Source organism: Carassius auratus, chromosome 16, assembly GCF_003368295.1.
Source record: "Carassius auratus strain Wakin chromosome 16, ASM336829v1, whole genome shotgun sequence".
In the NCBI taxonomy this organism is placed as follows: Eukaryota; Metazoa; Chordata; class Actinopteri; order Cypriniformes; family Cyprinidae; genus Carassius; species Carassius auratus.
Genome location: NC_039258.1, coordinates 5,260,505 through 5,273,483, shown reverse-complemented (window position 1 = coordinate 5,273,483; position 12,979 = coordinate 5,260,505). Strand labels below are relative to the sequence as shown.

Sequence of the window (12,979 nt, the reverse complement as noted above, 5' to 3'; positions counted from 1 at the left end):
ACGTTTTTTTTCACACATTTTAAAACATCTGAGATACAAATGCTTTCATTGATATTAAAACATTGTAAAAACTGTAAAAAAAAATAATAAAAAAATATATATTAACACTGTAAAAGTTAATTGGAGGATGTTTTGAAAGAACATACTGTCTTAGTCTCATAATGTCACATTAATGTGGTACTGTAATTATTTGTGAAATTTACTAGCAATTTCGGAGTGACAATTCATGATAGCTTACATAAAACAATACACATGGTAATACCATAAGAATTGTTGTATTGGGAAAAGAACAGATTCAAACACTGGCTTTGACATCTATTCTTGCACAAATACATCATTCTCTTGATTTTGTGCCAATCTGCTTGCAAACACAATCTCCAGGCTTAAAGAAAATGCTGCTGACATTTCAAAGCAGAGCAGTATGAGTGCTGTTCAGTTTCAGCGTCCAGTCCCGACAGTCTGTTCTGGGGTGATGTTTATTTTTCATTACCTCTGAGTTTCCCTAGAAACAGCTTTTAACAGCAGGTGTCGGGGGAACAGTTCTGTCATACTTGAGCTTTACTGGACCCTGCAAGCCGAAAAAAAATAAAAAATAAATAAAAATTGTTCAGCTTTTTGTACTAAGCACCATCAGAATGCACTTTAAATGAGGAGCTTGTTAAACAAGCTCTCGTCCCAGAAGGGAAAATATGAGTATTGAGTAAAATCTTCACAATGGAGTCATGAATCAAAGTTTTACCCCCTGAACAAAACCAGAACCAGTTTGGTCCATGACACATAGTTCAGAGCATAACCCCACCCACCGCTTCCCCACCTCAATCCCTGTGTGGAAAATGAGCACAACCCAAATGCATTTTTCCTTCTCGAACAGGAATTCTTTCCCAGATGATTCTTCTGAGGTCATTAAACGATGTCGTGCGGCTTCGGGGAGCTCCTGATTGCTCTGGATTGCTCTAGTGCTGGGGAGGGGGTTCACTATGTTTCCACACAAATATACAAGGAAATGAACAGGAGCCAGCGAGGGATTCCAGTCTGGTGCTGTAACACACAGCTGTGTCTCCCCAGGGCACTAATTCACAGGGCCCTCGCTCAGTCAGCTCTGATGCTCAGAAACACTGCCGGCAGGTAAACCGCAGCTTGAAACAAATATCTTTCTTTCTTACAACCTCCAATTCACACAAACGGTCCTCAGGGTCACTTGTTACAACAATGCAACAGATAAAATCAGCAACTCCCTCTGTGTCAATGCAGCATTGCAACAGCAGAAAATACAGAACAAGGATTATTCAGGACTATTTATTTGCCCATTAAATTAGGAAAATAGAACTCCATAAGCAATATATATTTACAGCCCGTAACACCTTGTGAAATTAGATTAACTGACTGTTCAATCTTATTTTGTAGTCTGTGAATGAATTCACACATATCAACACACTAGTGAACTAGTTTTGGAGCTTTATGGTCTAAAACAAAGATACTGAGAGAGAGAGAGAGAGAGAGAGAGAGAGAGTAAAGGACAACAAACAATAAGTAACAATACCCAAATTAGACATCTTCATTAATCCATTGTTTCTCTTTTAAACAGTTTAACTAGATAAAACAAAAATCACTCTCCTTTAGTTTAACTGCCATGGACCTCATGGAAAGTTACAGGAACTGAAACATCTTAGCCAGTTTTGTGGTCTGTCAGCAAAGATTTCTTTGGACAGTAACTTCTGGCTTTAAAAATCAGTTACGTTCTCCTAAAAAATATGCATTTTCCATTTCTAATCCTCAATAACTTTATCCTTTGCAGTAAGCTGAAAGTGTTTAAAAGGTTTGCGTATTCCAAACTTGTAATTCTGTCATCTTTAACTCACCCTTGTGTTGTTGTGAACGTATGATTGCCACCAAAGAACATCTTTTTAATCATCCTGTTTAAGTCAGCGTTTTCTGTACAATGTGGCATAATATTCAAATGTGCAATGCACAAATTAGTGATGCCAAGCGCTATTGGTTCTCACATGTGACCGAACATGCTGATACAAATTTTTAAATGCATATGCATATTTGAAAGGATATACAGTGCAAATAAGTTCCAACAGCCAAGAGGCATATTATTTGTAAACAACTATATAAATTAAATAAAGTATGGTTGTAGAATATTTAGAAAATAGATCACAAGTTGTTTGAAATACTTTTTCTCCTTCAGGAGCACAAATCTTCACTTTAATTGAGAGGAAATCGATGTCGACATTTTACATAATATGTCCTTTTCTATTTCACATGAGAAACCAAGTCGCACAGGTTTGGAATGAGACATGAAGTAGAATAAATGACATGTTTTTGGTGATTTAAGTCATAAAATACTGGTAATTTCCTATTTCACTCAATAGGATCATCACATTAATATAAATATTAATCTCTCTCAAGTATATAGATCCATAACAGCAGACCAGTACTGACAGCAGAGCAGAAAAACACAGGAGTGCAAATAAAATGTATTAAAAGAAAAACACAGAGCATCAAATAAGGCAATAGCACATAAGAGATGTTAATCTCATTATCATAAAGCCATGTTTTGGTCCACAATGAACGATGTGTTTGGTGATGACGTTTAAGTTTTAAGTGCTTTCTCCGCTAAACCTAGCTTAACATTTGTAGCCATAAACAGTTTTTTTTTTTTTCGGTACGAGAAAAGAAAACACAGGTGAATATACCCAGTGAAAAAGATAAAAACAACGAATGCAGCTCTATGGAAAAAATAAGATATAAAACCAAAGATTATCATGCAATTAAAGCTCAAGGAATAAATTATACATGAATCCCTAACAATATGTTGTTCCTGTGTTTTCTTCCACCATCCTCATTCAGTCCTCCTCTTCCTCATGGGAGGGGCCTCTGAGTGAGGCGGGGCCTATGGGCTCCCCCTCCTGCACATGCTCAATAGCTACTATGCCGGTGAAGAGAGCGTAGCTCAGCATCGCTGCGACTGCGACCAGCACTGACAGCAGCTGCTTGCGTCTCTTATATGGCTCGTTGTCAAAGTCGCTCCCCTGCTGTGTGCTGGACATCGGACGATTGACGCCCTCTGCAAACAGAACAGGCACGAACATGAGGACTCAATGACTCTTACTCTACAGATAGAACAATGGCCGTTTTGTTCTTTGCAAGCAATTCACTGTGGTTGTTGGTCTCCCACCTTTACTCTCGCTGGGGAAGTACAAGCTCAGGATGTTACAGCAAAATGTGTTCAAGTTGTCCAGATTCTTCAAGTTCTGCTGCAGTTGGCAGTTAGGCAGACGGATCTTGATAAGCGGAGCTAGATGACCAAAGACATATGCATCTAGAGAAGAGGGCCTTTAAACACACACACACACACACATACATACAAAGACATTAAATGTATATTAAGCCTAACCCACAATCAACTGAGAGTAAAGCTTAAAGGTCAACCTTGATGTGCAAAATACTTACGAATCGCCAAAGAAAAATTTGTTCGATCCCAGACGCTGAGAGAGAAGATTGAGGCACTCCAGAGCATCGTGGTAAAGCTGGAGGGAAAGATGGAGAGAGTCAGAGAGAATAACAACAACTGAGAGAATGTGCGAGAAACAACTAGATTATAGATTGTTATGTGCTTTTTTTTCTACTTCTATCAGTCATTATGTTTTATATCTCACTATTTAGCCATATATATATATCTCTCTCAATATTTTTGTATTTGCAAACATTTTTTGGTAACACTTTATTTTAAGGTGTCCTTGTTACATGCACTTACTTTTATAATAACAATAAATGACGCATAATTACATGCAAGTAACCCTGCATCAAACCCTAATCCTAACCCCAACCATAGTTGTGTAAGGACATGCAGTTAATTAATATTCCTCAGTACTTAAAATGTTTAATTTCACTGTAACAAGGACACTTTAAAACAAACCGAGTTTGTTTTAAAGTGGAGGAAGAGGAAGCTTTGTTTTATCCAAACTGCCACTGAAGAGATTAGAATAAAAAAGGATTAAATGCAAAAAGAAACACATTTTTTTAATTTTTGGTGTGAAACAGTCCACCCAAAATGAAAATGTCATTAGTTTCTCCCCACTGATGTCTTCCTAAACCTGAATGACGTTCTTTCTTCTGCAGAACACAAAAGAAGATGATTTGAAGAATGCTGGTAAACAAACAGTTTGGTTCTCATAGATTTTTAATGTATGGACAAAAATATTAAGTCCAAAACTGTTTGGTTACCATCATTCTTCAACATGCTCTTTCATGTTCTGTAGAAAAAGGAAAGTCATACAGTTTTGAAAAGACACAAGGGGGAGTAAATTATGACAGAAAGTTCATTTTTGGTGGCCAATTCCTTTCATATTGAATTAAACGTAACATTTAATATATTGCTCAGCCGTGGTGAACACTTCACAAGCAGAGTTGTTTTCCAAAATCAGACTAGCAGCTATCTAAAATAGAATTATCTGCCAGAACGGAACTTCTGCTCTACTTGAGCCCAGATTCCACACATCTGCTGGTTTATCAGTGTCCTCTTCAGGGACCAGAACACTGTTGCCTCTGGCTGGAGTCTCAGGGAGGTGTTAGTGTCACAGACACAGCCCACCCACCATCTGATGCACATCGCACAGCAAAAACAAACACAATATCCAGAATCCCAACCTCCTTCTCTGCCTCTTCCCCTGCCTCCAGCGAACTGTTTCCCCTGATCAGGCGGAGTCGCTCAAGCTGTCTGTTCTGCATGCGGCCCGGCTGGAAGAAGTTGAGCGGGAAGGACATATTCTCTCCATGCCAGCGGCGCGTCACCTCCACATAGTTTTTAGGATCGATCCATAAAGCATAGATCTGCAGGGAGATGAGAGTTTGAGCATTTACCCCCTAAAACTTCCTCTTCAAGAGTGCTTGAATCTCACCAGTGCAGGTAACAGCCGCTCCTCCAGCAGTGAGATGAAGGCCAGCATGTCTGCGCCCTCTTTGGCCGACAGATCAAAGTCTGCATTGTATTTCTGAAACACAAATCTCCAGTATTACTATACGACACCGAACAAATCAAACTCCTTGAAATCCAGACTTTCGGTCATCAGTCAAAAAGCCAATACAATTTTTCCACTGGCTTTTTTTTTGACCAGCAAAATATTGAGATTATCAAAGATTTTGTTCATCAAGATAATCTTCACTAAAAAAAAACTAATTTTATTGATTTTGAAGCCTGAATGCAAGAGGCAGAAGTAACGTTTGTTATAAACAATACACCACGATCACTTTTGACAAATCTTTTAATCTTTATTTAAAATCTACTAGTTCAAACGTCGGAGTTTCTGACAACCTCTGTATTCCCATTTAGCCAGCAACAGTCTTTTTCCAAGACATGTAAACTCTTATAATCATCCCAATGTAGCATTTCATAAAAGTTGCTTGTGTTCTTCACAGACATTTCACACATTTAACTGACATTGGGACTAAGAAACCGGAAGATCAAAAATGCACACTTATTTCCAGTTGTGTAGTGTTTTGTGAATAAATCTGCAAGCGTTGATCTGATCTGTGTATACTCCCGACTCTGTAAGCAGCTCTGGCTGGAACAGCACTACTAGAATGAGAAACTATAAATGTGTCTCTAGAAAGGGTTTTAATTATGTACCTAATTAAAACCTTTCCTAAAAACACGTTTAGTGTGTCTCATTCCATTCAAATTTAATGGGTACCTTCATTGTGCAAATCAGACATGATTAATGAGAAAATTAGGGAAGCCTTTATATCACTGGAAAGGCTGCGGTTCTCAGACGAATGAACCCGAAATAAAGAGTGAAATATACAGGGACACTAGAGTAATGCTTGAGGACCGTGACAGCAGCGAGGTAAGAGATAATCACCTGTTTCCTCAACTGAATGATGATCTGACTGGGTTGGGAGCAGCTGCCTTCATCTTTGGTCCTGAGAGCAGGAAGTGACCCTTCAGTAAAGACATCAGGATCAGTAAAAACATAAAAAAAGGATTTCTTTTCTATAGCACTATATAAATGATCAATGACACAATCCATTTAAAAATGTGTGATCTCTAGAAAACATAATATTACATAACAAACAGTTTTGCGTATTCATTTTTTTTTTTTTTTGATAAATATAGTGCAAATAGCATTTAAAAAACAGCATTTATCTGAAAGATGAAGTCTTCACTGTAACTTTTGATCAACTGAATTCATAATTGCTTTATAAGTTGTCATTTATCCAAAAATACAAGTAAATAAAATGTATATAATAATAAATAGTATATAATAAATGTATAAACAATAAAATGTTATATTTTAAATAAAGAAATTAAGTAACTAAGTAATTGTAAGCTGTAAAATGTATCAATGATACATCCGCTACAAATGTGATAAACAGGCTAATTAACTTCATTTTTATTTAATTTTTTTGTAAAGAATGATGACTTGAATGTAGTGCAAAAGCTATTCCTGCAAAGTCAAAAGGTCTACCCAACATAAAACTGCTGAAGGGACATGGGTCTTAAATATGGAATAATATTGAAATTTGAAAGAATTCTGGAGCCTAGGAAAATAATACCTAAGAATGTGGAAAGAGAAAACATACAGACGCAAGTTTGCTGACGCAAGTCAGCAGCTCAGCAGGAAAGAGGAAGAGGCCTGCGTGCTTTAGCACACGCTTAATGTTCATCTTAATGAATGTGGAGTGTTTGCCAAGAAACAGATTGTTAAAACTTTCCCTGCTTACCTGTGGGGCTTCTCCAGGGGTTACAAATCTTGTGAATTTTGAGCGGAGCTCCAGCAAAGCGAGCATATGCCTGGAAAATTATATAAAATACATTATTATTATGTACACTAATTTCATTTTCTGGTTAACTAGATTTAAACTTCCAGGTTTATATAGACTGAATCTGGTTATTAGTGTGTTGCTAGTATCATGCCAATATTTCACATTCTGGTCTCCTTGACACAACTCCTTCCTCCATCTGCCATCTGCTAGGCCAACATTATAAATCTCAAGAGCTAGAATAGCAATTTTAGCTGAGATATCACTTATGTATAATTTGCAAACCAAACTAAGTAGTTGCAACAAAAGCAAGCTTACAACCTGAATAAACAACAACTGCTAGCTAACTTTAACAAACAGCTCCATTCAGCTCTTGGACAGGGTTAGGGGTTCATGCCTCGTTTTACGATGACATCCGATAAAGAGGGACGGAATTTCACATTCCTGCACACGCAGCTGAGAGCTGACAGATTGAGCGCTTCACACCTGGCTCAGACCTTCAGCAAGTCATTTAGCAGATTCTTTCCATTGAAAGCATCTTATACTGCTGATCACTGGGGTTAAATTCCCTGGAGCGCTTCTTTCCACTTTAGACCGAAGCCAAGAATGACTCAAAAATATACAGACTTGATTCTTAAAGGAATAGTTCACCCAAAAACCAAAATCAGGAAATGTCCGCGAGCTAGGCCTTGAACTCGGGTCGCCCGAAGCATTATGGCACTATATGTCAGCATGCTGCCCAGGAAGCTATCAGAACTGACAATCCTGTAATCTTTGAAGAGTCTTCAAGCAGCTCTTGAACATCTGACCTTGACTGTGAAGATCAAATGTTATAAAATACTACAAATGAAGCAGTTATTACAAATAAAAATAAATAGCAAATAGTATAACAATTAACTTCTGGGAATAACTCTTCTTTTACTTTTTTTTAAGTGGGTATAGAAAATGGATGGACGTAATTATGCCACAAAGTATGCCAGTCAGTCCCTCAGATGTTTTATATGGCTTCAGAAGATATGTGTATTATGAACTTCTTAAATGTTCACTATGAACTGTCTTTTAAAATGGTTAAAAGACTTTTAAAAACAGCTGCATGAAGATCCTTCAGATTGTTTGTGTTTTATCGCAAAAACAGCAGCAGAATCATTTCTGGGTGATTTATTTAACATTAGGCTACCACCAGCACTCAAAAACTCACTGGGGGAGAGGAAAGTGGATTTCTGGAAAAAGCTGAGTATTGAGTTCTGAGATTTTCTCCTTTTCCCGGCTGGAGTCGAGCGGTGAGCTGGAAAAGCGCCATCAAAGGCTGACATCATAACCTCAGATTTATTACTAGATTGATTCCTACACAATCCTAAATTGTGGCTTGTAAAGTAGTGGGGATCGCGTTTGGAAATAAATCATTCCTATGTGAACAACCGGTACTGTCCAAAGCAAACACAACGAGGAAAACTATAGCTGGCTGAAATCCACTTTGCCCACAGTAAAGGCAGTTCATCAGACTCCTGCTGTACACATAAACACAACGAAATTAGGCCACGGATGACAGAACAGCTTCTCTTGAAAGTGCAGATGGCAATAATTAGTTTGAGCCGCTCATAAAATCCTTAAATAGAGTGCTGCAGATGATGATTGGACTGTTCTTTCCTTAAGGCCCGCCCCTGCCTTGCTGCACATCCAATCACTGCTCTGTCGTTAAGGAACAGTGTTCTAATACACCAAAACAAAGCAACCAATCAGGAGTTAATTCGTCAATAAACGCTAAATGTTTCTGCTGAACGGTAACATTTCATTGTTTTTCTTATCGGAGCACTTTATTAATTTTCAAATTTAAAAAGTGCACCAAGCAACTAAGTTTACCATAAAAAAAAAAATTAAAAAAGGGACATGTTTTTTTTTTTTTTGACAAAATTACACTGTGCCCACATTACGTGTTAGTAGAGAATACAAGACCACTGCAAAACATCAAGCACTGCATAAAGAAAAAAGATACTTCATAAACATCAAATAAGCATATTTTTAAAACCAACTTGCAGAAAAAAGCAAGCACATAACATCACAAGAGATCTCCTAGTAGGCCTGTCATAATTATTACAGAAATGTCTGGTCAGATTATTTGATGTATTATTATTTAAAATTATTATATGATTATTATTAAATATGATATTGTGACGAAAAAATAAGGTAATACGGGTTAATTACTGAAATTGAGATTTATATATCATCTGAAAGCTGAATAAATAAGCTTTCCATTGATTTATGGTTTTAGGATAGTACAATATTCAAAATATCGACAATTTTTTTTTAATGTTTCTGATAATTCTGACCCATACAATGCATTGTTGGCTATTGCTCCAAATATACAGTACAGACCAAAAGTTTGGATACACCTTCTCATTCAAAGAGTTTTCTTTATTTTCATGACTATGTCACACTGAAGGCATCAAGGACTATTTGAGCAAGAAGGAGAGTGATGGGGTGCTGCGCCAGATGACCTGGCCTCCACGGTCACCGGACCTGAACCCAATCCAGATGGTTTAGGGGTGAGCTGGACCGCAGACAGAAGGCAAAAGGGCCAACAAGTGCTAAGCATCTCTCGGGGAACTCCTTCAAGACTGTTGGAAGAGCATTTCAGGTGACTACCTCTTGAAGCTCATCAAGAGAATGCCAAGAGTGTGCAAAGCAGTAATCAAAGCAAAAGGTGGCTACTTTGAAGAACCTATGACATATTTTCAGTTGTTTCACACTTTTTTGTTAAGTATATAATTCCATATATAATTCCACATGCTTATTTTTGATGCCTTCAGTGTGAATCTACAATTTTCATAGTCATGAAAATAAAGAAAACTGTTTGAGTAAGAAGGTGTGTCCAAACTTTTGGTCTGTACTGTACATATTCCACTTATGACTTGTTTTGTGGTTTGGGGTCACATATATTATATCATATTATTGAAATGAATAATGTTAAATTACATTAATACATCACAGTAAAAAGACATTTTAAACAAATACAAGAAATACAACAAAATTATGTTGATTATTAGGAGCACGGTTGAAATATTTACATTTTAATTTGAAAACATTTTATTCACATTATGGCTTAAAAATGCAAGTTAATTTGACTATTAATCCTCTCATAATTAATAAAACAAATCAGTATCATTAATTATAATCAACAATTAATCACTGTCAAAAACGTTATGATTATGACAGGACTACCTTTACACTGGCAGCTAGCAGGCAAATCTCCAGACATCCTCAGACCTTCACATGCAGTTACAATTTTATGCAACTATACCCTTTCTGGTGCAATGAGAATCTGGAAAATTCTGAATGAACTTTTTATTACTAAACCATCAGATACAGGGAGCAAAACATGCCTGCGGTTTTCAAAGCGCCTAGAGTAGGTACAGACAGACTGTAACACACAGACGAGAGCTGGAAAAATCCCACCACACTCTTTAGAGAGTCCAAAACACACAGCGCTGATGTAACCTAATCACTTTAACATGCGTTTTCAGTGACAGTGACCTGGTTCTGTGCCCACAGACAATCTTTGTTGATTAGGAATAAAATGGATCTGAATGCAGTCTCCAAAGCTGCCGATGGGAGATGAGGTGGATGTTAACTCCAGATGACAGTGGTGGGTTTTTGGTTTACAGTAGCACAGACAGGTGGCGCCCTGGTGTGACCAAACTGAAGCGGAAAAATAAGAACAGCGGAGTAAATGTATCCCACAATATGATTCATGAAGCAAAAATATCTGTAGATAGGCACCTTGGCTGTGGAGTTAACTGGGATATTAAAACACATGAGCTTTTTATAAAAGCATAAAAAAAGAAAACGGTGGAGATTTTCCCATTTCAAAGGGCAGCATGACCAGACTGGTATTTAGACAGTGTAAAATCATGATCCTCCAACACACATTTGACAAGGGGAAGAAAAAGCAATGAGTTTGGTAGGATCTTATTTAACTACAAATAGTAGCTGGGGCCAGAAATCTGCAGATTATTATTCTGGAAAATAGAAGACTCCAGTGACCCTAGAGAAGACAATTGGTTTGGAGAATGGATGGATGAGAGCGCTATATATATATATATATATAGAGAGAGAGAGAGAGAGAGAGAGAGAGAGAGAGAGAGAGAGAGTTTTCAAGGTACTTAGATATAATTTTATGTGAAGAGTAGTTACAACTGTTGTTTATAACTTTTTATTTACAATAATACACACACTACTGTACAAATACAATGCATTTTAGAATCACGCAAAGAATACAAAATTTGGTTAAAATATAATCAATGCTATAAATAAATACTATTAATGTTACTATAAATATATATTCCACGTTAAAATCTGTGATATGGCTATGTGATATCACTCACTGTACCATCTCGCACAGCCACTGTACTTTCCTAAAGTGAGGCGATTCTCTACACAAAGACGGAAACTTAAGCAGAACCCAAACCGTATAAGAATCGAGACTACACGAGCCAGTGATGAAGACTCACCAGCACGATGAGACAGTCCGTGTTTACTGACGGTAAACCCAACCCATCCTTCCAGCAGAACAGCTCACTGGGCGCCGCCATCTTTCACAATCCAAACAGCTTTGACCCGGAGCTGACGCTTCGACAATTAAAAGTCCCACCAATCAGTCAATCTGTGGATGCGGTTCATTCATAGGTAGTAATGCTTGGTTTGTGTAATAAGTTATAAGGCACTTTAAATCTATGGGTTATGTGATATACAGCATTGGTAATTTTATAACTACACTAAAATTCGAGTTTGTAAATAAAGACTACTGGAGTATGTATTCTACGTTTTACAAGAAAATACTAGGCTATGAGTTTTTTTTTTTTTACTTTAAAAACTCGTTTAATTCAATGCGTTATTTGTTACAATGTGTTCATTTTAAATGTCTAAATAAAAGCCTATTTTAAAACACAATAAAGTAGGAAATTAATACGATTAAAATATTTTTTTGATCAAATAAATGTAGCTTTGTTGAGCATAATAGTTTGTGTGTGTGTTAATTGTTTAGGGTAACTGCAATTCATTTTTGTAAACAAATATACTGGTAACAGTGTAGGGATATTGCTGTCTTTTAATATCGGTTTTGACTTTTTTATATTTTGTAGTGAGTGTATTTTGTTTTGGGAGGAAGTTTGGTTACCATGGTATTAAGGTAATTTAACTGAACTGCATGCCTTTGTGATATGCAGTATATTATGTGTTTTAAGTAGGGGAGTGCACAGATGCCATATCTTGGCCAAAAGGACAATCAACTGCATGTGTTGCAACTCTCCATCCTAAACAACTGCCAAGAAGTCATGAGCCAAAACTTCATGCACACATGATGACATCATCTGCAGAAACTCAAGGGACTGATAGAGTCCAGTACATTCCAGTTCAGGACATGAGCACCATCCCGTCTGTCTGTGTGAACTGTTATTTTCTTCCCTCTCTTTAGAGCACTTTTTCTCAATCTATGGCCTGGAAAAACACATATGTAACCACTTAATGTAACTGTGTGTTCCCATTTACCGTAGATAATTAAGTTTCACTGAGGGTAGAGACAAGGAAAGTTCAACATATTGAGAAAATCTCTGGAAAAGGGCTTTGGGCATCATTGGGACATTCCAGAATGCTCTGAAACTGTTCCAAGAACAGGCTAAAGGACAAAAGGAACCTAGCACATTGTATAACACTTAACGCATGTTTTAATATTTAAAGGAACATGCAATAATATTTAAAGGATTGGAAAATTATACTAATAATTATTATTCAATGTAAAATAATCAAAGCAGATATAAACTAGGTCCAGAGTGTCCCTAAACATTTCAGACTGTGTGTGGTAAGATGACGTGCTTCCTCCAAGAAGCAAACATCAGGATGGCATAAAGCACTTCACTGAAGCCCTGCGGAAAAACCAAATGACCCGTTTAACAACTCAAATTTCAGACACAGACAAACACTCAAACCTCAAGTGAATAAAACATCACTGATCCGAGAAGAAGAGTTCTTACCACAGCGTCTCTGACCTGGAGGAAAAAACATCAAGGGATTTTAAATATTTATATAATTGTAGATGCATTTGTCAAACCATCTGACACAAACATGCCAAAATAGTGTTTTATATCTAATGCAAACTGGAAACACAATAAAAGACACATATTATTTTATTTATCTGATGGAAATACTTGAAAAGGGCTGC

The 12,979-nt window shown here is 37.0% G+C and overlaps 1 protein-coding gene across 2 annotated transcripts; it reads right to left on the bottom strand.

The window, feature by feature from the left end:
- Nucleotides 1–1,282: 1,282 nt before the first annotated feature.
- mtx1a (metaxin 1a) lies at nt 1,283–11,388 on the bottom strand. Of its 2 annotated transcripts, none has more exons than XM_026283556.1 (8): nt 7,964–8,535; nt 6,727–6,796; nt 5,865–5,944; nt 4,905–4,997; nt 4,654–4,836; nt 3,457–3,533; nt 3,182–3,339; nt 1,283–3,070 (listed from the first exon to the last, which is right to left on the bottom strand). In XM_026283556.1, the coding sequence occupies exons 1-8, from the start codon at nt 8,063–8,065 to the stop codon at nt 2,850–2,852; spliced, it is 984 nt and encodes a 327-aa protein (XP_026139341.1). In that variant the 5' UTR covers nt 8,066–8,535; the 3' UTR covers nt 1,283–2,849. The 2 variants fall into 2 exon arrangements, with proteins under 2 accessions (XP_026139341.1, XP_026139342.1); XM_026283557.1 differs by lacking the exon at nt 7,964–8,535 and adding an exon at nt 11,274–11,388 and having other exon boundaries at nt 1,287–3,070.
- Nucleotides 11,389–12,979: the final 1,591 nt, after the last annotated feature.

Coding starts and splice junctions, on each gene's coding strand:
- mtx1a (XM_026283556.1), bottom strand. CDS start 8,065: ATGGCGCTTTTCCAGCTCACCGCTCGACTCCAGCCGGGAAAAGGAGAA. Junction 4,837..4,904: donor AGCGGCTGTTACCTGCACTG/GTGAGATTCAAG, acceptor ATCTCCCTGCAG/ATCTATGCTTTATGGATCGA. Junction 3,534..4,653: donor GGGAAGAGGCAGAGAAGGAG/GTTGGGATTCTG, acceptor CTTTCCCTCCAG/CTTTACCACGATGCTCTGGA.